Source organism: Leopardus geoffroyi, chromosome C1, assembly GCF_018350155.1.
Source record: "Leopardus geoffroyi isolate Oge1 chromosome C1, O.geoffroyi_Oge1_pat1.0, whole genome shotgun sequence".
NCBI classification, from domain to species: Eukaryota; Metazoa; Chordata; class Mammalia; order Carnivora; family Felidae; genus Leopardus; species Leopardus geoffroyi.
Window position 1 is genome coordinate 5337491 of NC_059328.1, and position 27448 is coordinate 5364938.

General features: G+C 44.5%; 1 protein-coding gene and 1 long non-coding RNA gene across 10 annotated transcripts in view; one reads left to right on the plus strand and one right to left on the minus strand.

Moving 5' to 3' along the window:
* Positions 1 to 25896, plus strand: part of CAMTA1 (calmodulin binding transcription activator 1) — an 855981-nt gene extending 830085 nt beyond the window's left edge. For 2 of the 8 annotated variants that reach the window (XM_045475516.1, XM_045475521.1), the window contains exons 18-24: positions 4182 to 4369; positions 4840 to 5086; positions 5917 to 5988; positions 7775 to 7795; positions 9240 to 9433; positions 10205 to 10279; positions 22587 to 25896. In XM_045475516.1, coding sequence (XP_045331472.1) covers positions 4182 to 4369; positions 4840 to 5086; positions 5917 to 5988; positions 7775 to 7795; positions 9240 to 9433; positions 10205 to 10279; positions 22587 to 22650 — 861 coding nt within the window. In that variant the 3' untranslated portion in view covers positions 22651 to 25896. Of the gene's footprint in view, positions 1 to 4181; positions 4370 to 4839; positions 5087 to 5916; positions 5989 to 7774; positions 7796 to 9239; positions 9434 to 10204; positions 10280 to 12848; positions 12880 to 17172; positions 17352 to 22586 lie in introns of those variants that run through there. The other 6 variants (XM_045475518.1, XM_045475523.1, XM_045475517.1 and 3 more) reach the window with 5 other exon arrangements.
* Positions 18212 to 27423, minus strand: LOC123597128. 2 transcript variants are annotated; one of them, XR_006711973.1, is made up of 4 exons: positions 27312 to 27423; positions 25925 to 26013; positions 19726 to 19905; positions 18212 to 18567 (listed from the first exon to the last, which is right to left on the minus strand). It is a non-coding gene; the product is annotated as an uncharacterized LOC123597128 (long non-coding RNA). The 2 variants fall into 2 exon arrangements; XR_006711972.1 differs by lacking the exon at positions 18212 to 18567 and adding an exon at positions 19125 to 19226.
* Between the last annotated feature and the right edge of the window lie 25 nt (positions 27424 to 27448).

Consider the following 27448-nt stretch of genomic DNA (forward strand, 5'->3'; position numbering starts at 1 on the left):
ATAAAGTATTCTTTCTGTATTTTAGGGGAGGACCAAATGAGCAGCCTGAGTGGGAGCTTGGCCTCCTCTCTTTCCAAGTTCCTCTAGAACCCGAAACAAATGTCACAGGGAAAAACCCCCATGAGAAATTCAATAGGGCACCAGGCCTGTCGAAATGCCACAGGAGGGAGGGGCCTGGAGGTCCCCCGTCCTGGCCAGCGTTCCTGGGGAGACGTCTGGCTGCTGAGCAGCTCCCCTCTGTCCCGCTTTGAACACAGCGAAGAGCCCATGTGCTCCCATTCCTCATGGGTGGGCCGGGGGTTCCACCACCGACCTGCCGACCCCTGCAGGCGTGGGAGGCTGCCTGAGAAATCAAAGAATTTTTTAGGTAAGGGGTTGGCAGAGTTTTCCTGTAAGGGGCCAAATGGTAAATATTCTAGGCTTCGTGGACCCTCTAGACTGTCGTGACTATTTAATCTGCTTTTAGAGCACCAAGGCAGCCTTAGATAATATCAGAGTGTTGGGCGCCTGGGTGGCTCAGTCAGTTGAGCGTCTGACTCTTCTGCTCAGGTCATGATCTCACGGCTCCTGAGTTCCAGGCCCGCCTTGGGCTCTGTGCTGATGGTGCAGAGCCTGCTTGGGATTCTCTCGCTCTCTCCCTCTGGTTCTGCCCCCTTTCCTCCACCCCCGCAAAATAAATAAATAAACTTTAAACAAATAAGAGTCAGTGTGGCTATGTGCCAATAAAACTTTATTTATACAACCAGCTGCTGGCTTTGGCTATACCGCGTATCAGTACTAAGCAGTCTAGGATAGTATTTATAAACATAAATGTAAACATAATAATAAATCAGCAGACAGTGAAACTTGGCAGCTCAACCGTGTTGAGCGTCTAGAACAGTGCTGTTCACTGGAACTTTCTGCGGTAATGAAACGTTCTGTGTCTGTATGCCCCGTTACGGTAGCCCCTGGCCGGTGTGGTATCTAGTGCTGAAAATGTAGCTGGTGTGACTCAGGAACTGGATTTCTGATTTTACATCATTTTAATGAACTTAAGTTTAATAGCCTTTGGGTACCAGAGCTCCTTGTGGCAGCTGGCCTTTGCTAAAACAGAATTGATGCAGGAAATACAAAATAACCCGAGAAATTCTACTTTACGTTTTCACTGAGTCTTGAGAGAATAATATTCTGCTAAATCAAGAGCATGTATCTACGAAAAAGCAACAGCCTCAAGAAGTATTCCGACCAAATGAAAAAATACCATTGAAAAATAAGTAATTCAAGAAATGGCAAGGCGGAGTTCACGGAGGACTGAAAAATAAACCCAGTTAAAACTGATCCGCCTGAGTACTTAGCAATAACGTGACTGTGTGTACAAGGTACTTGTTAAGAAGGGATTCTTTACATAGAGGAGGAGTCATATTTTAAAACTAACCTATAACTACTACTCTGATTATTTTAACAACACCAGAGAGGTGGGGTGAAGGGTGTTGTAGCAGCTGTCTTGTTTAGGGAGGATCACAGATTTCGTTCCACTCGTGTTATTGATGGGTAAGTGGAGGCTGAAATACGCTTGTTAGGAACGTCAGCTTCCTAACGTCAGCTAGACTGCATAAAAACAAGTGACAGGATTTCTAAGTTATTGGAAGGGGGAACAAAGGAAATTGTGACCCACTTGGGGAAAAGTTCAGGAAAAACTGCAACAACAGAAATAAGCAGAAAACAGAAAATTACAGGAGTATTTTCAAACGCGATTCATTCCTCACTTTGCCAACTGACAATTCTATTAAAAGATTCTCAGTTTGGGTTAAAAAAAAAAGAAGGCGGCGGCAGAATATACTCTACTGTATGCTGTTTGTAAAAGACAGAGCTACAATGAAATCGCACAGGAAGATCATGAAAACAAAGCCATGAAGCCCAGAAGCCACTGACAAAGATATAAAAGACAAATGAGTATAAAAGGAAAAAAGACACAAAGCACAATTCAAGGTCCATAGTATGGAGGTACCTTTTGTTGGAGAAGATAAAACCCTTACGGTAGTGGACTGCTGTGTAACTAAGCACACAGCTTCTAGATGTTAAAACCAAAACCAGTAAATACAAAGAAATGTGGAAGCCTAGCCGTAATCATAAGGTGCCACTGACCTTTGCCTCAGAATGTGTCAGATTAAGTAGGTACAGAAATGATGTAAAAACACGGAACGACACAATTAGAAAGCTGGCTTTCATATATAGATTTAATATACATGATAGATTTCATGCAGGATATGCATGCATGTAATTCTGCAGATGTATGTAATTAATAAATATAGGAAACATATATATATATATATATAATTGCTCTTTTTACATATCCCGGACACATTTGTGAAAATGGCTCATACGCTAGACCACAGCGAGAATTTGAGCAAAAACCCAAAGCTGCACATTTAAAGGCTATCTTTGACCATAGTACGAGAAATGTGGAATTGGATGACATGACTTTTTGGGTCCCGCTGCTTAGAACATTATTATTTTGCTTAAAGTTATTTAAGTTTCCTTGCTTTTTGCAGCCCTCACGATAAAAAAAAAACGTGTCATGTGGCATCCCAGAGCGTGGCAGCCGTGGTGATGCGAAGATGTTCTTACACTGACACGTGTTTATAAAATGAAGGATTGTTGGGGGCGGTGACTACATGTAAAGTTATAACTTTGAGTCTCCAGAAATTCCACTTTGCTCGTAATAAAATACTCGAATACTTTCACGGAAAACGAATCAAGGTAGGACTTCTGCTGCTCAAGTCACAAATGAAAGGCCAACATGGAAGGAAAGGAAAGGCAGTGATAGTTTTTCCTTTTTATTCCTATCACAAGAATCATTCTTGTTTATTGAAAATTTAGGAAATTACCCACATGTTTTTAACTCAACATCCCATAAAATCCGCCCCCTCTAAGTGCCCCGTGTGGCGAATCCGGCCCCATGTAGAGTACCTCCGTCACACCCAGAAAGTTTCCCGTGCCCATTGGCGGTCACCTCTGCTCCCCTCCCAGCCCCAAGCAACCATTGATCTGATTTCTATCCCCAGAGCTTTGCTTTTTCTGGAAATCTCATGTCAATGGCATCATAAAATATGCAGGCTTCTGTGTGTGGCTTCTTGCACTTAGCGTACTGATTTTGAGGTTCATTCAGGTTGTCAGATAAGCATTTTATCACCTTTGTATGGGTCCCTGGAGAACACCTTAAAATCGCTTAAAACCGTAAACGGCTGTCTTCGATTTCCATTCTCAAGAGACGTGCAAGGAAATTTTTAAAAACAAGGCCATATCTCCGAGTCTGATCAGATACGTGGCAACGCAGACTCTCAGTGAGGAGCCCTAATTGTATCTATTAGGAATGTATTTGGGGTGCGAGTATCAGCAGCCTAATGATTTATTTTTCTCACATGACAAGAAATGCACAGGTTCATTTGCTCGGTGACGCCATCAGGGACCGAGATTTTCCCCTGAGTGCTCTGTCCTTTTTGGCGAAATTCCTCCTGGCGCATGTTGTTTCACGGTTACGACGTGGGTGCTGGAGCTTGTCTGTAGTCAAGGCAGGAAGAGGAGGGGACGAGCCCAGGGCGTTGATACTGTTCATCAGGAAAGCAGAAGCTTTGCCCCAAACCCCGCAGCAGATGTCTGGAGAGGCTCGTTGTCCAGAAGCGGGTCCCATATCCTCCCTTCCGTTCACAGGAAGGTGGGAAACCAAGAAGACGATCATCTATCTGGCTTAGGTCAACCATGAACTGTCCCCTCGGGTTGGCTCGGTACTGCCCTCTAGAGGACTGGGGGTCTCTAGGCAAGGCCTTGCTGGGAGGTGGGGGGGGCGGGGGGGGCATCCCTTAGGTTACCCATAGAGTCACCAGATAACATGTACCCAGGGACAGTTCCATTAAGTGGTTGATCCTAGACGCGAGCGGAGAGTAGGCACAAGGCAGAAGTCCCCTAAGATTTGACTAAAGGTTTCAGGCCAAACTATGATTTGGAGAGAATCAGGCGTCCGCACACTCGGGTGAGTTGTGTACAACCTTACAGTGATACCGGGGGTCCAGTGGATGGAGGTGGAGGGCCGCCCTCCCTTCGTTTCTCTTCCCATGGGTGGGCAGGGTCGGGGCGGTGGGGGGGCTGGATAACATCTGCGGTTCCCTTTTAACATGAGTGTTTCTGTGACTTCCGGATTCCAGGTGAACATGATGACCTTGGCAGAGCACATCATCGAAGCCACGCCTGATCGAATCAAGCAGGAGAGTTTTGTGCCCACGGAGCCCTCGGCTTTGGAAAGAACAGACACTGCCACCATCAGCAGTACCATGAGCTGGCTGGCCAGTTACCTGGCCGATGTCGATCGTCTGCCAAGCGCTGCCCAGATCAGGTCCGTGGAAGTCCGTGGGCCACTGACCAGCATGAACTCGCGGGCTCAGAGAAGGGCATGGGAGGCTCATTCAGTCTGATGGATGCTGTGTGATACGAGACCTCCTGATGGAAGGAAGGAAACTTTCAGGTCCCTCTTCCCCACCTCTTCTGTGACTTCTCTCCCCTCATGCATGTGAGATCATGTCCCACGATGTTTCTCTCCCCCCAGTTCAATTGAAGTTTCGTCAAGGGCAGGAAAATGTCTTTAGTGGGCTTAGTATTTAGCATCGTGCTAAACTCGTAGCAGGTAGTCAGTAGGAACTCACTCACTGAAGGACAGTTACAAGTACAGAGGATGTTTAGCAACTCACTGCACTGAAGGAAGGCATATTCTTGCTGGTGTGCAGTGGCTCTTGTCTCTTTACTCAGTATGTAATGGGTCGTGCAGATCAGTCACCAGTCTCTCCCTTGTGTCTCCTCTTGTTTCAGAAGTGCATATAACGAGCCTCTAACCCCTTCTTCTAATACCAGCTTGAGCCCTGTCGGCTCCCCAGTCAGTGAAATAGCTTTCGAGAAACCCAGCCTTCCCTCAGCAGCAGATTGGTCTGAATTCCTGAGCGCGTCTACCAGTGAGAAGGTAGAGAATGAATTTGCTCAGCTGACTCTGTCTGATCACGAGCAGAGAGAACTCTATGAAGCTGCCAGGCTTGTCCAGACCGCTTTCCGGAAATACAAGGTAGAGTAGAAGAGAGCTCTGATGTTGTGACGTTTCGTAAGATGGGGCAGAATAGACGAAAGTCAGAACCATCCAAACTAAAACCTGATGCCATTTTTTTCTCCCACTGTATATTCTATAGAATCGTTATTTGGACTTATTATGTCACAGGAAATTATTAATAATTTTCAGAAGCCTCAGTGAAATAAAACCGATCAGTAGTGCGATGTCAGCATCTCAGTTTATTCTTGGCAGTGATAATGGATATTTATCCTTTAGTTAACATTGAGTAAGTTGACACCTCCACCGCAAGGAATTTATGACCCAAAGCAGGGATTTCTAACTGGGTGGAGGCCTGGGACTGACCTTAGGTGGCCCATGAACTCCTAAAATTTTATGGTGAAGCTTGTGTGCGTGCATTTTTGGTGGGACAGGGTCTGTGGCCTTCCCTATTCTCAAAGGAGCCTTTGACCGCCCTGAATAGGTGTTAAAAGCCAATCTTCATTGATCCCACAGTAGAGCAGCCCGGGTTAGGTTAGGAACGACGATGGAGATCTGGCAGAGCGCATAAGGACAAATAGTGCAATACCTGACTCGTGAAATACCTGGCAAATGAAGACTTTTAGGCCTCCTAACATCCAACTATTAGAGTTCTATTTAGAAGCAGGAATGGGAGATCTATTCTGTAAATTCATTTTTTTCCTGATTTCTGCTTATAACTGATTATCACTGTATTTTGGTAAACCTGGGGTCTCGGAGAAAGTTATATGTGAGTAACAGTTCTGTGTAAGTCTTAAAAAAGTTGAAATTTCTTACACTAAATCATGGTTTTGCTTCACTTTACCCTTAAGGGCCGACCCTTGCGAGAACAGCAAGAAGTGGCTGCTGCCGTCATTCAGCGTTGTTACAGGAAATACAAACAGGTAAACCACGGCTCTGGGTCACAGTAGGAAGTGCACCTTGTCCAAACAACAGGCCCCTGAGGATGTTAGCATGTGGTTTGGCCTAAGAGTACTATGTCCAGGGCCCGATTCAAAGACCAACTTTGAATTATGTTGACCAAAAAAACAAAACAAAACAAAAAACAAAGGAAAATATTCCAGAGGGGGAAGGAAAAAACTACCCCCAAAAAACATTTGCAGTTAAACTTATCCCACAGGGTAATTTTTGTTCAGATGGTTGGCCTTCCGGTATGATCACCCAGCTGAGACGTTGATCTGGCACAAAGGAAGTTATCTGCATCTGAAGGGAGGATCTGTGTTCTAATAATTTTGCCTACAGCCTCCGTAGCCATTAACTCCACTAGGGAGTTCGATGTGGTGGTCAGAGAAGGTGAACGGTGGCAGTTATCTTTGACCTTGAGTTGTATAAATTATATACTGTCCAGCCACTTTTCTTTTCCACTTCCTCCCATCCGTTTTCACACGAAGACTTGTAAAATTCTGAAGAAGCTCAGAACATCTTAAACTGCTTTCGTATTCCTCAGTTAAGACGTGCAGGAAGAATTTCTAAGTGTTCTTTACACAGGGTTGCTGTTTCCAGAACAACCTGTAAGCTTACCTAACTGCCATCCCTTGGGAAAGGGAACTAACTAATGTGTACAGGGACCCTAGGATATACGAGATCTCTTGGGCACATCATCCCATCACGTGTGCTCTCTACAATGATTGGAAGTAAATAACTTTTATTTCTGTTTTTCAACAAAGAAGCTGAGGCTCAGAGAAACTAAGTAAATATCAGACTTTCCTAACCACCTGGGTGGTTGGAAACCATACAAACTGGCCTAATTCAGTTTTGACTGGTCCATAGGATAAAGTTCAGGCCTGTCAGTAGGTTCTAGAACCTTCTATGAGACTATGCCATACGGAGGTTTTAAATGCTTATGTCAGGAATAGTGAATGCTGAGAAGTGGAAGTGTGGTACTAGGTTCTCTTGCTCCGATCCAGGGTTCACTTTGATTTCTGATATGGGTTGCCATTTTCTTGAGTTTCTCTAGGATTAGTGAAAGGGGGTGGGCTGGGAGGAGTCCTCGACTTATAGCCAATTGAGTTCATGATCCCAGAAAATGAAGGTTTATTGTGTAAACGCTGACACCACAGTCCCTGGAGCTCTGCAGCAGGGAGCCACGCTCACATTAGAACAGATGCCACACAGAATCCACGTGTCAGGTCTGTGATTAAAACAGGCGTTTATTCCAAAACATGAGTTCTGTTTTTGTTTTTTAAAACGCCGTCCCAGGGGCGCCTGGGTGGCTCAGTCGGTTGAGCATCCGACTTTGGCTCAGGTCACTATCTCACAGTTCATGGGCTCGAGCCCTGCGTCGGGCTCTGTGCTGACAGCTCGGAGCCTGGAGCCCGCTTCGGATTCTGTGTCTTCCTCTCTCTCTGCCCCTCCCCTGCTCACGCCCTCTCTTTTTCAAAAATAAGTTAAAAACAAAACAAAAACCAAACCAAACAAACAAAAAACCCTCCCAAAGAAGTATTGTCTACAACCAGGAAGACAGAAGGCAATATTTTTTGAAATACTGGCAAGTAGAAGACAAATATTTTGGAAGACAGAAGGCATTAAGATAGCCAGATTGCCTTTTTCTTTTTTCTTTTTTTTTTTTTTTTTTTTTTTTTCCGGTTGGGAGTTTTATTGGTTCTGGTTTTTAATTTCATTCTATTCAGCAGTCTAACATTAATCTTGTATTTTCTGTTTCTCCCCAAGCTGACATGGATAGCCTTGAAGGTAATGACACCCAAGTCCCTCTCACAAACCATTTCACCAGAGTCACAAACGCCACACCCATCACCAGCGATAAGAAGGGGCCATTAAGACGGCAGGGTCTTGAAATAGGCATACTCCCCTTGCCAGGCCGCCGAAGTACGGTGCATCTCTGGGGACCACGTGGCTGTTCCGTTGCAGTGGGTTTTGGCATTAACAAACAGTCATTGGACACTTTCTTGGCCATGTCCGTCTAGAGAATCCATCCGAGCCAATTACCGTGAGCCCCGCGAGCCCCAAAATGCACCACCCTGCTGCCCAGCGTGCTCCCCTGGGTTCCAGTAATTTCTGCACGTGCGGTATGCACAGGCCGAGTGGACGAAAGCCACAGGCGCCCTGCAGCATGCAGCGTTCTTGTCTTAGGAGATTTTGGGGCAAATGAAAGCGGAAAGCAGGTCAGACAAGACCTGAGAGGATTCCTGCACAAGGGTCCTGTGTCTTGAACATTCCTGAGAGGTCGGTCCGTTCCCGGCCCTCAGTCCAGCTCGTACAGGCAGGGATGTCCTCGGGCACAGGGATTTTTCTCAGGAGTATTTTCCCCCAGGATGGTAAGTTGCCTTCTTGTAAGCAAAGTGCTTCCTTGTGACTTCTTGACCCCAGAGCCCTCCTCTTCTATGTCTCGTTAGAAGCTCGAACGTCGCATTTTTGAAGTATGGAGAGCTCTGGGTTTTTAGTGCCTAGAGACCGAAATGGAAGAGAACTCCCCCTCCTGTGTGTAGTTCTGCAGCCGGCTGGGCGGAGGGTCACCGCTCCTGGCTTCTGGGGAAGTCCCTGGTTCCGTGACACTTTTCCAGGTTCCATGGCATTACCCCTGTGTCGGTCCTATGAGTGTCAATCTCTTGCAGGTTAAATGTCTTAAAGGTGTCAGCGTTTCATGATAAGCCTTGTATTTGGGACCTTGCAACTCAGACATGTGTCGTATGGAACGATAGTCAGGAATCGGAGGCTGACCGCTCCAAGTGGGCGTGTGTATGGTGGTGATTGGGATGCGTGAAAAGGTTCTCTTAAAATGGGACAGTAAATATTAATCTTAAGCATGTAAATTATACCTTCTAAATGTGTTCTCATTATTCCTAAATGTCTAAGTGTATCGCTATCAAATGTGTTTCCAAGTAGGGCAAAATATTTGATACTGGGGAGGAAAAGCACATTTGAAGCAATACATTGTCTGAAGGCAACCCTTAAACTAATATTTTGCATTTGGGAAAGGTAGGTGAAGAGGTTCCTAGTTTGTGTCCTTCATAATTGAACCCAAACCAGAGAATAGTAATAATAACAATAATAATAACAGTAATAACCATAATAAAGGGTCAAAGCATTTTCCTGCTCTCCCTTCCCCAGCAAACCCAAAGGACACATAGACTCGGTGGCTACTGTTACTCTTCTGCTTCTTCTTGTCTCCCTGCAGTATGCACTTTATAAAAAGATGACACAGGCTGCCATCCTAATCCAGAGTAAATTCCGAAGTTACTACGAACAAAAAAAATTTCAGCAGAGCCGGCGTGCCGCTGTGCTGATCCAGAAGTATTACCGGAGTTATAAGAAATGTGGCAAAAGACGGCAGGCTCGCCGAACAGCTGTAATTGTACAACAGAAACTCAGGTGGGTTGAGATTTCGTGGAGGCGAAGCTGTCTGGGGAAGAGAAGCTTTCGGCGTCGCCCCAAGAACGGCCCTGCCTGGACGTCGGGGGCCGGACGCGCGCGTTGCAGTGACTTTCTTTAGGGGCCATTCTAGATGCTGTGACTCTATGTAGCGATACTGGAGCCGTTCACCGACCTTTGTATCTCTTTAGCCCCTCTCTCCACCCCGCCCCCACCCCCACCCAGTTATCGTGATCCTTGGGTGAGAATTTGGCAGGACCGGAGTTTCCTACTCAGGAGAGGGGCGCCCCCCACCCAAAGTGTGGCGTCGCTGCAGGGGAGACCTGGGGAGGCTAGCTAGGGGTGAGCTATAGTCCGTCTTAGAGTAATGAAGACGGAACACAGTAAAATCTGCCGATGGAAGTTCAGAACCCAAGAGCCCAGAAGAGTAGCAGACTCGGGCAAACCAGCCTCTAAACTAAGCCTGTCTAGGGCCAGAAGGTCTTCTTCCGCAAAATGAGCTCGTGAAGACTCGTGAAAGAACAGCCCGATGTCACCGTATTTTCCATCTCGGCCCTGCTCCCCGCCCCCCCCCCCTTTACGGCCGGCCGGAGTGCCATCCGTGGCCTCCCCGCTTCTCTGCCGGCGATGCCCACACCCCGTGTGCCGAAGGCCGTACTGCGGGTGCGGTCGGGTTCGCCACGTCCTCTGTCCCCGCTCACCCGTTTTCAGCTTTTGCGCCTTAAGCGTGGCGGTACCCTTCCCGTGACAGTGATGTTCCGGCTTTTTCAGGAGCAGTTTGCTAACCAAAAAGCAGGACCAAGCTGCTCGAAAAATAATGAGGTTTCTACGCCGCTGCCGCCACAGGTAACATTAAGCCTCATCTAGACGGTTTACTCATCGAGAGCAATGAAACGACCCTGACCCTCCTAACCACTCATGAACTCCTGCGTAAAGCCAGTTCCCCGAAATTCATCAGAGTAAACGTCCCAAGTTGCAGTAGGAGAGCGGATCTCTAACTAGGGACCGAGTTGCTGCACTGGGAGCACCGGGAACTGCCTCACTGCACGTTGTAATGTTGAGCGGCAGAGATTCCTGCCGGGTCTCCTGTCTCAGTTTGGGTGTGAGGACAGCCTAGTGGGACTGGCTGTTGCTGCCTGTTTTCTCTTCAACCTCTTACTTGCACGCCACCCTGCAGCGTGCTTTCCACTCCGAGCCCCTCCTGTGCCAGCTTGTGTCCAGAGAACAAACAGAGTTCCTGTTCTCAGGGAAGAGGTAGAAAACCACCGACTCTGGGCAGGGTTTCCCACGGAGACTTTCTGCCGCGTCGCGGGCGCCCCCTGCTGGACGTGTGCAGCCGAGGGAAGCCATCTGCGCGGAGACGTGCGTTTTCCATCGGGAGAAAAACGGGCCCCCGGAGACAAAGGGCAGCTTCCCACCAGACCAGCTAGAGGGGTTCCTCTTTGTTCCTTCAAATCTGAGGTTCCTTTGTGGACAGCAGGCTCTTTCCTTAGATTTGGGGACAGCCGGGGAGATTGTTTTGTTTTCCTGATGAGGTTAGGGTTCTGGGCTGACATCTGTGACGGTGGCCTTCGGGGCTGCGTTTCGGTGACCCTGTGTGGTTTTGTTGCTTCCCTGTGCATCAGGAGCTGTGATCTCCAGCCAGAAACTAGCTCTCTAGTGTCTTCCTGCCTCTTCTTCTTTCACTGCACCAAAACCCCGAGCGTCTAGGTTCAGTTCGATTCCTCAGACGGTTCCTTTCACTTCAGTTTTTCTTACTCCTAAAACTTGCCAACTTCAAGAATGTTTGCGACTTGGAGACTTGATAGGGGTCAACGGCCATCTGCGCTTTTCCTTCTGCTAACAAAAGAATTCTTTTCTAGCACGTTGAGAGGAAGTGTGCTCAGAGCCACACGTTCATCGTGATAAAAATTTTAAAGAGAACATCCTTTAGGCTGTATTTGGCATTCTCTAGCTGCGATGCTATTGGAAAGAGGCTGGTGCACACTTACTAGACCTCCGCAGCCCATCTGCCCTCTACCCTGCAGCAACTGGGGTCTCCTTCCCCGTGACCAGCTGGCCAATGAGATACCCGTATCGATACTCAAATGGGAAGTCTTGTTAGGAAATGCATATCAAAACATGAAGTGCCTGTGACATAATTACGTTAGTTCTAGAATCCCTGCTGAGGTCGGTCTCTCTTCTCTCCCCCCTGGCCCGTACCTTTGGCAACGTGAGATTCTCTTTGTTTGGTCGACATGATCAGGGACTTCCCTCCGCCCTTTTCTGGACGTGCTCACCTGTGCTCGCACTCCCTCCTTCCTTTCTCCCCTCCAGTTTGTCTCCCCCAGCCCCGCTGAGACTGTGGTTAACACTCTCACAACAGATTTTCTTTTCAAGGAAATTAGCTTTACGGGGCTCTTCTTTGGAGCCAGAATGTTTGGAAGTTGAATTTTCCTTGTTTCTCCTAGTCTTCACCTCAAACTTTGAAAATACGTGCGGGTAATGCGACCTTGGTCATTATGAGCAAACTCACATCAAGTCCCATGCTCCTTCTCTGTTTTTCTCGTCCAAAGCCATGCCCTGTGTCTGCATCGAGTGAGTTGAGAGGTTAAGACAGTTAGGCAAAACATCCGTGCCTAAAAGGCCGGCTCCCAGAGTAAGCTGAACAAAGGAACACTCTCATTCTTGTTTTCAAAGCTCTCTCTTTATAAGCTAGTTGAGAAGAATTTCATGAGGATTTCACCTTTCTTAAGTTCGTGTTTTAACAAGTAATAACCTCCTGAGGGTGGCAAGAAGGTTTGTTGTGAGGAGAACATCAGATTATGGACTTGGAATTCCTATTCATTCTTTGGGATAAAATAAAGACCCCTAGTGGCTCTTTTCCTGACTTGCCCCATAATGGTTTAGACGTTAGAAAAAAATGAGCAGGCAAATTTTCATAACTTTTGCAGACCGACTGTATTCTCTTCCCATCCCTGTATCCTGAAAATCGGTAGAGCTGAAAGCTCATGTTTTCCCTCGGATGAACGTAACCCTCTTTCCACGCTGGGGTATTGAGGCTTATTTTAAGAGAAACTGTCATGTGTCTTGTCCCTGCGAAGTATTAAAATAGAAAACCTCATATAACACCCTCTCAGAAAAGGTAGGTAGGTAATGGCTTCAGGAATCAATAAGGGTCCTGTCTCTTAAGGATTTTGCCAAGTCATGTGACGCCAACATTATTAGACCTCGCGACGAATTGGTGAATTTTCTACCTGCTCATTTCACATACCCCATCACCACTCTCCTTTTCTTTCTTTCCAAAAAAGAAAAAAAAAAAAAAGGGGGAACCACTTTTTACTCTTTTTTTGTTGTTGAAATAAAGCTGTGTATAAGGTTTCTGTTGTGACCCTCACGTGCTAATAGCTCTTTGGTGTTGTTTTACTGTCTAAAGCCCCCTGGTGGACCATAGGCTGTACAAAAGGGTGAGTTTAGCTGCCTGCTAGCCAGTGTTTACCTTTACCTTCCATTTTCAATATTTTGCTTTTTGCTTGCTTGCATGGGGCTGCAGCCTAGGTATGCCAGTAAGTTTCACATCCATTTTGAATGAAATAAGACAAAATGAAAACTAACCCTAATTACTAACACTGCTACTTTATACAACATGAAACACAGTCACATACAGCAGATGTACAAATGCATGAGTAAGCGAAAGGGAGGCCCTTCTGAAGCCGCCACAGGGCATGCTTAGAACTCGGTGGAGTTGGAACAAGGCTGCACTGGAAGAAAACGTCAAGCAGGTGGTTATTTGTGACTCAGATCATTGGCCACAATGCAATTCTCTCAACTACTGCTGTGTCCAAATTTCTAAAGCAAAAAAGCTCACCAGGTGATACTGGCTTTTTTTTTTTTTTTTTTTTTTTTTTTTTTTTTAACGAATCGATTTCTTGTTTAGAGTTACTATTTCCCCCATCACCCTGTTCCTGTAGTTTCATTTTGTAAATCTCCCTTTCCCTGGTGCCACGAGGTAAGTCAGCACATGAAGCTGCCCTTTCAGAACCAATGCAGCGCATTCATTATTAAAGAGCGAGCAAACCCAACTTCCAGAATTTAATGGCAATGCTGAATAAAGACGATGGGGTGCAAGGTGTGTTAAATCTGCATATTCTATATAGCAGTTAAGAGTGGACATTCCAATAGAATTTGTATTTTAAAGAAATGATGATGAAGAGGTAGGGTAGCCGATGGACACTGTTGGTGTCCTTGAGGTTTTAGACTATGATGCTGGTTTGTAGGTATACACAAGGGGCAGAAGTCTCTGTCAGAGGCGACTGCCACATGCGTGAAGGTAGAGGAAAGGATTTAGTGTCAGGAAATTGATTTATTTTTTAATTTTTTTTTTTTTTTTAGCATTTATTTATTTTCGAGACAGAGAGAGACAGAGCATGAACGGGGGAGGGGCAGAGAGAGAGGGAGACACAGAATCGGAAGCAGGCTCCAGGCTCTGAGCCATCAGCCCAGAGCCTGACACGGGGCTCGAACTCACGGACCGCGAGATCGTGACCTGAGCCGAAGTCGGACGCTTAACCGACTGAGCCACCCAGGGGCCCCAGGAAATTGATTTAAAAGACAGGGATATAATTCACCCAAAGCAGATTCGAATGTAGATTAATTTGACACCTTTTGTCCGATGGACTTAAGAGAAGATCCCCTTAAGCAAATAACAGGGGAGCAGGGGAGCCCCCACCCGTCAACTCCACTCCATTCGACACCCTCCCTTCTTAACCCCGACTTGAGTCATTTGTAAGATTTCTGAGAAGAGATTGTAATTCAAAAATTCTAAAACTTCTAATGTTTCTGAAGCTAGTATTTTTCATCTAAGTGCCTTTATGTCGATGCTGGTATTTATTCATTGTATTTTAAGTCAAAGATCGTCTAACTTCTTAAAAGGCTTTCCAAAGATAGTAAATATCTTAGGCTTTGTGGGCCACACAGTGTCTGTCACACCTATTCAGCTCTGCCATTGCAGCATGCGAACAATAGTAGGTAATATATAAATGAATGGTTATGGCTGTGTTCCAATAAAACTTTATTTACACAGATATTCATTGGGCTAGATGTGGCCCCTGGACTGCAGTTTGCTGACTTATGATGATAGGAGAATTGAGTTTTTCTAAGTTCTTCCTAAAATAAGACCCAGCCCCTATATAAGATTTAAAGTCTCACATGGTTAAAACCATGGGTGGTTACTGAAAGAAAATGTATGTAAAACAGAATAAAGCAGTTCTGCTGGTCTGTACATTTACTAGCTAGTCCTCTTGAGAATTAAGCAGTTGTTCACAGTTGTCCCATGTGGTGGAACTGGCTCAGAGATGTCTGTGTTTGAAATTTTTTTTTTTTCAACGTTTATTTATTTTTGGGACAGAGAGAGACAGAGCATGAACGGGGGAGGGGCAGAGAGAGAGGGAGACACAGAATCGGAAACAGGCTCCAGGCTCTGAGCCGTCAGCCCAGAGCCCGACGCGGGGCTCGAACTCACGGACCGCGAGATCGTGACCTGGCTGAAGTCGGACGCTTAACCGACTGCGCCACCCAGGCGCCCCTCTGTGTTTGAAATTTAAAAAAGGGGACAAAAATCTCCACTTCTTTCTCTTTCCATTCCCTTTCACTCTCTGCATACATAAACAATATTTGTTTCCACTTAAAAAAAAAAAAAAAAACCTGCAAAAGAGCAAATGCAGGCCCCAAGAGTCCGTTTAACAAGACAGTTGTAGTATCTTGCATGTGACGTGCAATTAACACGATCCCTGCAAGGAGCCAACATTTAGTAAAAGTGGTTGCCTACGCACTTCGGAAGCTTGTTAGCTTCTGGTACGTCAGTGATCGTTTTTAAGAGAACGTTTTCCAAAGGTGCTTTTCAATGTGAGAGTCCCTACCATAACTTCTTTAGCACCTGCTGCATCCGTCATCATAGGCTCCTAAAACTCCTCCTCGGGCACGGAAAGTTGGAATTTCCTGACACCCCTGGGCCTCCCGGGCTTCAGGGACTTTGAGAGAGAGCAGCTGAGAAGCTCAGATTCCTTCTAGTATGGTCCTGTCTCTCTCCCTGTGTGGATGGAGGGCTAGCTTATCTGTGGCTTTGTCTAGTTACCGGTAAGATCTTGCCCCCTCTTGGTTCGGTCAAGAGACCAGAGCAGAGACGTCACGGTGGCACTTCCTCCAACAGTCCCCAAGTTGAAATGACTCGTGGGGAGGGAGGGCATTCTCTGAGGAGAGTTCTTACTGGTGGAATTTGTGTCAAACGACTTAGCATACTTTTTTTTTTATTAATGTACATACCATACTTAAGACATTTAAGCTTTCTGCATCAAAAGATGATATTTGATAACTTAAGGAACTCAATTTCGTGGCGCAGTTTGTCAAACACCATTCAGCCGCACGTCCTCGATGGGTGAAGCGGAAGGGTATGTAGAAAGGCAGACGAGGTCAGTCATCGGAACTAAGGCACAGTACACCGGTCTTCACTTGGGGTTGGCTAAGGAAAAGCCCCCCGGTGCTCTCGGCCGAGAGTCCTCGTGTCTTCATGCAGCCTTCCCTCCAGGCTTAGCCCTAATTCATCCAGAGGCTCTTAAAGTGGAGTTTCCAAATCCTCAGCTTCTCCTAGGGATTTGATTTGTCTTGGGCACAACTACTGCCCTTTTAGGAGAAAACTTTTGTTGTGCACAGAGAGATATTTAAATCGTCAATCTTAATTATTTCTCTGAGTTAACTTAGGTGTTACACTACTTTCCAAACAGTGAGGATTGCTGAGGTTGAAGAGGTTTTTGAAGGGCATGTACTGAAAACATGCCTCTCCAGCTGGGTTCCGATTAAATTGACCAGGATGTAACGTAGTGTCCTAGCAGAAACCCAAGATACCTCGTACGTAAAGAAATAACAAATAACTGAAATTACGTGACAGTTTCATCCTCCGGGTATTGAGGCTAAAGAGGACAATGCCTCTTTCTCCAGTTAGAAAATGGTTTTTCCATTTCCCTCTTCAAGATATTTGGGGTTTTGTGGGTATCAGGAAGCGTTCTCATAGATTGGAGAGACTATTCTCTGAAGAGTGATTCCTGGACAAGTCCTTTTTTCCCCTGAGGTGTTATTTCTGTGACGGGGCATTATGACCTGTAACAGTCACTACAGGTATTATCAGAAACAGTGGGAATTCTGGTTTTCAAATAACCTATATTTGGAAGTTGTTGGCCTAGTCCCTGTGTTCAGTAAAGGTGGGTGAAGCTATCCTCCTGGCATGAAAGAACCCTAATTGGGGGGGGAAGAAGAGGTAACTCTTTCTGGTGACAAATGTTTAAGCAACAGATTTTCTCTCTGACTGACAACTGGGTTTCTAAACACTGAACTTTACCAGATGCTGCCAGTTTTCTTGGTAAGTAGCGATTTCAGCACTGACTCTGGACAGCAGTCCTGTGAGACACCTTCAGGGGGTCGTTGTCAAGTTCTGCGGGTTCCGTTCATACTTTGTGTTCTGTTGTATATACTTTAATCCGAGGGACAGTTCTCTAACGATGCCCGAAAGTATGTTGCTTGATTGAGAAGAGTGGACGGTGCTCTAGGTCAACAACGGTGCCGTCACACTTTAGTTAAATTTGACACGAGGTGTAATTCCCAGGTGGCCTGATACACTTGGTGAGGAGTAGGAAATGAATGTGTGGGATGTGTCATCATGGATGTAATTCAAATATCCAAAGTAATTTTGTCTTACTTGCCTCTTTTAGGAAATGAATATTTTTGGCACACAGTGGTGTGTGTTAAATTGCAGACAACATGCTCTGTGTCATTCTTATTGGGCCTCTCTGTCTTTTTTGTTTTGCAATCCAAATGAGATTTCTGGAAAATGGCAAGATCTCTCTTTTCCTAAATTCCCCACAAGCTATTGCAGCTCTCAGAGCAACAGGTAACTAATCAGAAAGCCGCATCTGGCTGCCCTGTATATTTTTGACGTCCAGCATTGCAAGAATATATCTGCTGAAATCCACTGACTCATGAAACATTTCTCTGGCTGAGCGTTACCAAGTAGATGTAATGAAGCGGCTTTGCCTTATGCTTTACCCATGGAGCCATTGTTTGCTACAAGTTTCGGAAGCAGGCCTACCTCATTTATTCGTGAATTCTCATTGGACGTCTGATGGAAATAAACCCTGTGTGGGCTTCTGCTGGCTTTCAGTGCTGTTGCTTTCCTACATCACTTCAGTACATTAGAATGCAACATTCGTTTTTATGTTTTCTCGTTTCTTTTTTTTCTTTCCTTCTTTCTTTCTTTTCTTTCTTTTTTTTTTTTTTTTTTTTTTGTTGTTGTTGTTGTTGTCGTGGAGACCGCAGCAATACCCCAAAGTGGGGATTATCTTCAGCCTAGAACGCTTGGGCAAATCCCGGGGTTGTCTTCCATTTTCATAGCGGAATGGCTGCAGGGGAAAGTCGCGCTGCCCTGATTGCCTCCCCTCCCAGCCAGTCCCTGGAGGGCCCTTTCCCGAGGTACCGACTGGACTGACGCACGCAGCTCAGAAACGTGCTCCCGGCGGCTCTCCTTGCGGCCGCGACAACCTCGTAGCCACAGAAGCTGTGGTTTCTGCCCCGGGTCAATGGTCTTCAGAGCCCCAAGGAAGACTGCTTTGCCTGTCTTCTGTGCAGTGGAATTCAGAAGCAAGCATACACACTGTATACGGGGTTTGTTTTTAGGGGACCAGGACATCCTCAGGTTAGGCTGTTTCTTGGCCCTGAGTGAATCCAGCAGGTGTAATCCCTTTAGAGAACCAGTAGCTGAGTTGGGACAGCACGTACAATGCAACGAGAGTTGATGGAACGCCTGTCTGTATTCTAAGTTCCGCAAATACCACCACTGGATTTTCCAACGTAATTCCAACTTCAAACAAACCCGGCCCACATTTGCCAAGTTCGTGTGCCGAAAAAATAGGCTTAAAACACAGGTAATGCCAGTGACACCAGTTCAAACAGTTGATGTTGGTTTTGGACTATAGAATCAGTTTCTTTCTTTCTCCGCTGAATTTTTCACTTGGTTTTTTGTGTCATGCGAATACAATATTGCTAGCCATAACGGATGGCGGGATGTAGTCATAACGGATGGAGGGGAAAACATAAACTTTTTTTTCAACCTGGAGAATGATGAGCAGAAATAATTATTATGAGAGAAGTACACTCCTTGTAGCACATTTTGGAAATAGAAATAAGCAAGGAGAAAAACCCAGAGGTAATAACGACTGAACTTTCATTGTGACCCCTCTCGTGCTAGATGTGTGTTGACATGTGCCTGTTGGTGGCTGTTCATGTCCTAAGACAAGGCAACAACAAATTTCTGTAACTGTTGAAACTCTGATCTGAAACGTCTGGTTTTTTAGAATTGGCTAACAAAAATTCTAGTGTCAAATGCTTGAAAACTACTTTGGTGATACAGTGAATTGTTTTGCGCTTCTCTAGAGGCAGTATGACATTCAAACGTTACTTTTTGTCCAATTTGACGTTTGACGTAAAACAAAAAGAAAATTAGGTACCCTTAGAGCATCCTAATAATCTGCCCTCAAGTGACCTAGAACTTGATTTACGGCTTCAGTGGGGCAGATTGTGAAAGTCTCCCAATTTCAGCTCAACTTTGAGAGGTTAATTAACATCCACATAGTCTGCCAGTTGGAAATTGGAGGAGGCTAAAAATCTCCCACTTCCTTGATTCTTATTCCCACTTCTTTTCACTTCTCAGATCTATTTTATAAAGTGGGTAGGTACATTTTATACGGAGGAAATTTTGTTCTGCAGAACACTGTAATGAAAGCAACATAAGGTCTTATAAGGGACAGCATCTCAGAGCTGAGGAAATACAGTTGTTAGAAATACAGTTGTTAATTGTTACCAGGTTTCAACAATACACTCGTCTCGCACCATGGAGATGTTTCCAGAGGCCTTTGGGGAAACCAATACAGTAATTGTTGGTTTTTTTGTTGTTGTTGATTTATTTATTTTGAGAGAGAGCACCAGCAGGGGAGGAGGAGGAAAAAGAGAGAGAGAGAGAGAGAGAGAGAATCCCAAGCAGGCCCTACACTGTCAGCATGGAACCCGGCAAGAAGCTCGATCCCATGAACCGAACCTTGAGATCATGACCTGCCTGAGCCAAAACCGAGTCGGACGCTTAACCGACTGAGCCACCCAGGCGCCCCCAACAATTGTTTTTTTAATTGTTTTGTTGTCCTGAGGTATATCGGAGGCAGCAGGGTGGAGAGGTGAAAGGCAGACAGGCCTGGGCCCAAATCCCCTCTCGTTACCTGTATTGTTTGGGGCAGGTCGCTTCATTGATGTAAATCTCAGGTTCTGCGTTTACAAACTGGAGATGATGGTGAAGTGTCTGGAGGCCTAAACAAGGTAACAAATACTAAGTAGCCTGTACAGCTGTTGAAACAGAAGGCCTCTCTTCCTCTTTCCCTAAATCCTCCTTGAGCGACTTTCTGTAAAAAAAAAAAAAAAAAAAAAAAAAAAAGCCTATGCCGTTGAAGCCATTCTGGTATCATTTATAATGCTAACATTCTGTAACACCTTCATCATGAAACTAAGAACTAAGCTCTCCACTGTAGCTCAGAAGCGATGCAAGCCTAGAAGACGTATCTTGAGATCGGGGCGTCTCATTTTTCCAGTACAGATGATCGTCGTCACCTCTGTGTGTATGGACGTGTCTCTCTCCTTCACCCAGAGCCGCGCGAGGCTACCGCCACTTCATAGCAGAGCATTTACATGGTGACCTTAAAACCTTATGGGAATTTAGTAGACTCTCTCATTAATTTCAAGAGAAATTGAAAAAAAAAAAAAAATCCTACAAAAACAAACGTGACCGTTATCATGAAAAGAAAAACGTTTAAGGTACAGGCCCCATGACCAGCTGATTACAGCTTCTTCGGTATGAGACTGTAGAAAACGTTTCTGGTTTATAGTTCACCCTCCTTTTTCTCCCAGTGATGAACGTGATATTTTTATAGCATTCCTCTTCACTCTAGAAGAACTGTGGATGGATATCTGTGTTTATGCTGTCAGATTTTGAGTTCGGAGTTCTTCAGATTCTAGAAAGCTCATCAGTGATGGAGTCACTGTTGCATATTTGTGAATGAGTTCTGTACTAGTGCAGAAACAAGATGTCGCATGTGAAGCAGCACGCACACTTTGCGGTGACTCAGCCACTAGGTCTGCACAAGTACAGACACTTTGCATGCCCGGAGCAAAGGGGGCATCAGTGCATGCCTGGCATTTTTCCAGCCAAAGGGCTGTTAGTATAGATACTGCATGTTTAAAAATTGAACACACGATACGGCATGTTTCAATTTTTAAAAAGCCATTTCTTTATCAAGTATGCATGTCCAAAATTAGGGACCTATGATGATGCACAATTCTGTACTGTGATATGATCCAAATTACCCTAAAATTTAATAATCCATGGTATATTTAATTATAAAATTGAAAACTGATACCGAGATCCAGTTAGGAACACAGCAATGCGTTCTAAACGTGCCTGTTAAGAAAGAAAGCTAACCGTTCTGAAGAGACCGTTTGATCAAGCTGGACCTGGCGTAGTTAGTAAATATATCAGACAAATCAGCAGGTTTCCGAACATGGTAATTCTTTTTAGTATTGATGATGGTAATAAAGCTTTTTTTCTGAGAGAGAGCAACTTCTCTGTGAAGAGATTGCATCAACTTGGCAGAATATTCAGAAATGATTCTGCTTGGAGGTGGTAAATACCCTGTTTTCTTAAATTGCTGTAATAGCGTGCGTGCAGGCCACTGAATCCTAGCCTGTGTGATACAGCAGTAACTCACTACTGGTTTTCAAAATGTTTTCTTCCCCCTGAGTGTTAACAAGAATCTATTTAGAAAGTAAACTGGCATTCGTTTTAAAATAGAATATAAACACACTGGTATCACTTAATAGGAGACGCTTTATTCTTAGAGAATCAGAAAAGCGCGTTTGGGAATTCCCTCTGTAGATAGAGGCCCATATGAGAAAAAGCCAATCAGACTTTTCCTTGTCGTGCTGCTGAGTCATAGGGCATACGCATCCTGAAAAACGGCCGCTTCTGTTCGGCTAAACTCCTTCTCCCGCCCCCATTTTTGGGAAACACAGGTCATGATGTGGTACGTAGAGCTGCAAACTGGGTGCCAGATACAGCACATGCTGACTTTACTAGTAGACCCTGAAGTGACACTTGGCGTTGGATCTTTTTGCTCTTAAGGCAAGATCTGAATTCTTTTTCAATAAAACAAATAACCTTCCAACTTACAACCTGCTCCCCGGCACCCCATCCACATCGGGGGGTCGTATTCAAACCCCACGGCAAACAAATAATCCGATGCGGACTTTCCATGACTGTTGATAACCATTTCATTGAAATTTGTTGACTGCAACACGTTTGATAAATAGAACAGAGTACCTTACTGGTATGCATCTGGGAGCTGTTGCTGTCCATCTGGGAGCACTGGGGGAAGTGACCTGAGCATCTTTTAAAGTTACAGTGTGGAATGGGAGGAAGGTAAGGAATTAACGAAAATCAGAAAGACTCCACGATACGTGAGCGCAGTAGCCCGGCTGTGCAGGTGCAAGGTCGGCTTCAAGATATCCAACAATCTGGAGTCTGTGAGCACAGCAGTTCAGTCCCTGGGTGTATCCGAAGCTAAGTAGAGGCGTGTGCAGTTTCCCTAACTTGCCTCATGTGGAACTAATTGCAGGGCGTCACTGATGGTCCCAACAGGCTTCGAAGAAAGCTATGTGAAGAGTCAACCCTTTCTAAGATTGAGCACGTTCCTGTCACACGGGACTGAATGCAGCCGACTTCGGTTTTGCTTTGTGTTGAGAGCACTTGATACTGAGCAGTTTCAGGAAGGGCTGTGTCTTCCTCCTTGAATATCTCCCCCAGCAGTTTAGCAGGAGTTTCTTTTGCCATCAGTCCTCCAAAGGGTTTTTGTCTTGGTTTTTTGTTGTTGTTGTTGTTGTTTTTTGTTTTGTTTTTTGGGGTTTTTTTTTTTGTTTTTTTGTTTTTTTTTTTTGTTTTTGCTTCAGAGGGATCGGTAATGCCCTTCCCTCCGTTTGGCCACAGTTTCACTAAACAGCTATCACCTGGTGTTCTGTTCTGTTTCTCTTCCAGAGTGAAAGAGTTGAGAAAGGCCAAGGAACTTGAAGACATACAGCAGCATCCCTTAGCAATGTGACATTGCTTTTCAGACTGTTTTCATTTCTGTTTTTAGCAGAGACATGCAAAACTACGACACACACACGCACGCACACACGCACACACACGCACACAATCCCTCTGCAGTTTTGGGGAGATCAGCTGCAGGATTTTAACAGGAATGTGTTGGTCATTGCATTTGCACTTTCATGGACAACTTTTAATTTGATCAGCAAGACATCTTGGAACTCAATCTTCTGTTGGATCATGGGAAAAACAAGACACCACGAGGAATCGAAAGAGGCTTCCTTTCCTTAGGAAGCAGCCGGTTTCCTTCTCATATAGGGCTGTATTCAAACATCGTGTGGAACTGTACAAATATTTATACCAAAAATATAGATAAGCAAAGGTGGGGATGCGCTAGCAACAAAAGAGAATGCTGCTCCTGCACCTGTCAGTTACTTCCAAGAAGCTGAATCTTTGGGATTGACTCTCAGTGGAGGGCTTAGACCATACAAATCTTCATTGGGTCCGTGTGTTCGCATTTCCTTCACTGGTTTTATTTTCTTTGAATTCGTGTTTGTTTTAATCTCTACAGCACACTTAATGCAACTTTTAAAATCTGCAGGTTTTTAATGTCTTGTGGAAATTTGCAGAGGGGCGGGTGTGTGGTAAACGGGGAATGCATGGGAATTAATGAGAAACAGCTCACAGAGTTTAACTTTATTTTCTTGTCCCCACCACCTCCCAGGAACCTGCGAGTGTAGTGACCATCTCGTCCCTTTTGTCATGCTCAGCACTTTCATTTGTGGGCCTTACTTTCATGTGCAATGAGATTTACTTAGAGAATTGGTACAGCATGTAGCTTTTCTTAGTAACCTTGGAAACTGTAGTCATTCTAAGGAATCATAAGCCTTGCCTGGACATTTGCCACCTAAAAGATCAGTGTGGTGCTGCGTTCTGGCCAGTAAATTCCATATTTTTGGCTATAATCTCATCCAAACTGAGCAGTTTCTGTGTATATATAGAAGGTAGAAACGGAAAGCGAGAAAATATTTGAAAGGGATTATATTAATTGCTAAATATTTTATTCACAAAGGTCGATAACCTGGCGAGATAAAATTATTTGTATAGTTTTGTCTGAATGAGCGAGAAAAATGTGGATGTATTGTTTGTATATATTGTATATATTAAAACAAAGAGATATGTGCATGAAATCAAGAAAAAAGAAATGAACAAAAGCAAAGCATTAGTGGCTATGGTCTGTAAAATGAAACAAAAAAAAAACTTTATTTCACTATAAGAGTACTTTATTTTAAATGTTCTTTAGAAGAACATTTTGCTAAAGCATGACTAAACTGGAAAAAAAAAGAGCTACTGTATTTAGACTTAGGATAAAAGGCAGAGTAACATTACTTAAAAAAAAAAAAAAAAAAGGATATGTTTACATTTAATTTTGGCTACCAGGAGTTTATTTTATTTAATTTAAAATTTTTTTGCCAATGGTGCCAAGTAATGTGAATGCTAATATTGCTTAAGAAAATTAAGTTACTTTCGCTAAACAGATAATCATAAGATGAATCCGTATATAGCTTAACACCATCCACTCACTCCAACAAAGAACACTTAGAACGATCAAAACCTGACAAAAGAAATAGTACGAAAGGTTGAAAAATGTCTCACGTTTTCATATCTCCTGCTGGAAATCAGAAAATGTAACAAAAATTGCACAAAAAAATGACTAAAAATTTAAAAGAGGCAAACTGGTCTTGCAAGGTTGTCATGGTCTATTACTCTTTCTATATAATGAGGAGCCAAAGAAATCTGATGCTTTTAAAAATTAAACTACTAACGTTAAATCGAGAGAATAAAGTTCGCATTTGCTGATGCCAGTTTAAAACTCCCAGGTTAAGTTTCAGGATCAGTTGGTGTAAAGCTGAGATTAAATAGTTTTGTTTTTTTTCTTCTTCTTCTTGGTTCTGGCTGCCAACTGTACGTTAAAACTCAAGGCTTGTTGTGAAGCCTAAAAATATTCACAAATAAGCTTTTAAACTGGCGTCTTTAGAAGGAAGATAGATACAAACAGATTGTGGTAAAAACTGGGGTCAGTGCTCTTGGTGCCTTTTCTATAATTGTACTTGTTTTTTAATTACTTCCTTTCACTGCCAACCTCGGATTACTGTAAAGTATATGTCTTACCGCTTGTGATCAGCTTTGACAACAGTTTCAGCCCCACAACTAGTAGCCACCTGTACATTTGTAAACTGACCTGGCTCCATTTTGTTTTTAAATGTGTGGGTTATGTTGCAGCTGTTGCACACACGCCCCCCCCCCAACCCCCAGATACCTATTATTTTACACGATTTGATCTACAGGAGGACACTGAGTAATTTACAAACACACAATTGTATTCATAAATGGGAACAGAAGGTGAAAGCCAGCTCTTTCAGAATATCCTATGTTAGTACTGAATTGAGATCGGTTTCTTCCATTTCTTACGGTACAAATAAGTGATCTTTTGACAAGAGTAATGACCTCAGTGGATTTGCTTTAATCCTCACATTTATGTATTCATTTATTTTTTTTTTTTAATGTCTCCCATGCTACATTATTAGCTGAGTAAGTTAGAAACTTCTGGAAGATAAGGACTTACATAGAATTAGGAGGGTTCTTCTGGAGGGGATAGGAAGTAGGTTCAAAGCCTACCAGTGTAGCCTACCAGTACAACTGTGAATCCTGGGTGAGGTACAAATGCACTTCCACTGAAACGAAGCATTTCTGACCGCTTTTTCTTGGTTGTGAATCTTAATTTTGACTATAAGATGATAGGTAAGCGCAGCTTTCTTGGATAATCTGAATTCCCAAGTGCCAGGAGTAGGATTTCATTATAAAATTAATAGCTAATCTTATTCTGTCTCCTGAAGATTTAATTGCTATTCTTGTTACCCATTTGAAATCAGCTGTACTGTGTGAACGAAATAAAGACAATAACTCGAACCCCTCTCTGGCTGCACGGGTCGCTTATGGCAGTTCCACACAGTAGTTGGCGCCCAATGGGGGGTCCCTGAGACTTGCATGTAAAACTAGTCTAGATGTCTTCTTTTTTGTAAGTTTTATTTTTGTAATTGTGCATGTAAAGCATCATTGAATCAATGGATCTGTTGAAGAACTCAGCTGCTGGAAACCATGCAAAATGTTTTGAATTGCCCTTAAAATATGGAAAATGTTTTCTGAATGCTTTATATTCTTTCTGCTGTAAATTAAAAATGAAGAAAATTTCCCCATACTATGTGTGTGCTTTGCTTTAACTTTACCTGCTATTGAGATCCAGGGTGACCCAGTATGTTTCAAACCATACGTTTCACGTGTTTCCTTAGATCCAGAGACAGTGTTGTGGCGTCGACTATTACATAGTTTGGGACATGTCCGTGAAAAAGAAAACAAAAATTAATATTTATTTATTTAGAGAGGGACAGCACGAGTGGGGTAAGGGCAGAGAGAGAGGGAGACAAAGAATCCCAAGCAGGCTCCACACTGTCAGCATAGAGCCCGATGTGGGGCTCGAACTCCCGAACCATGAGATCCTGACCTGAGCTGAAATCGAGTAGGACGTTTAACCGACTGAGCCACCCAGGTGTCCCTAAAAGAAAAATTTCACTGTAAGCCACGGTCCCTAGAACCCTTGCTTTCCAACTGTTTTCTCAGGTGCCTCTCAACTGGCATACCGGTTACCTGAAACATAAAGACACCAATTTAAATTCACCTCTGCAGCCAAAATGCTCTGCGGTTTTCAAAAGGCATTTTCCAACTGACTACTACTATCTGTCTTCTTTTCTGAGAATTCTGCCATCCTCTCCCCTTCCCTTTCACTGCAGAGTGTCACCTTGTCTCCCTGGTAGTCCCTCTCCCACGGAGTCCATTGCGGTGCTCCTGCCAGACCAGGTCTGCAGGGTTATCTCCCAGCTCCCCCAGGCTCACTCTTTTATTGTCTTATTTCACCTGTGACCCAACCTGCCCCTTCTGGTTGGTTGGTGCAAACCATTTCCATTTCCACGGTTGTCTTTGTTCATGTTTGTTCATCCCTTGCCTGGGAATTCTCTTCTTAGCTACTTACCCAACTCAAATCGCACCTCCTCTGGGACACTCTTCTTTATCCTAATACACACTAGCATTTCCCTTTTCAAATTATTACACTGACAGAAAAGACAGTTCAGTATTTCAGTGTTTTATTTTTCCTTTCTCATCTGATCTCCAGGCGACCTGGCAGTGTTTTTCAGACTTTTGTTTGTTTAAGGGAGGCGTCGTCTACGTTGGTAGGAATATTTTCAATAACCGCTTTAAGTTCATTGCAGAGTAACTCTCCACCTGCAGCCTATCAAAAGCTGAGGATCTTCTCTGCCAGGGCCCGGGGAATACAGAAACGTAGACACTAAACAGTGCCTGATGCCCAGGCTCCCGTCATGGTCTGTGCGGTGACAAATATTTGAGTCACAAATGAACACGGAGAAAGGAGTCTAACCCAATCAACGCCCATGATAAATACCCCAAACGGACTCCCTGTCTCATGTTAACAAATCTTCGGGGGGAAGCGTGGTGTCTCCAGGACCACTGGGTTAACGTGAGACGTCACGCAGAAGCGCGCAGTCACCCCCAGGACTGTCAAGGCCGAAGAATAACGTACCCGGGCCCAAAATAACGTACCACGCCACGGCTCTTATTCACCTACACAGTCCCTTTCAGCGTCCTGCGGCGTCACAAGGTTGGCGGCGGGCAGAGAGCTTGCAGCGCGACAGAGCCCAGCGCATCACGCCGCGTGGTCACCCCGCGCCGGCCGCCCA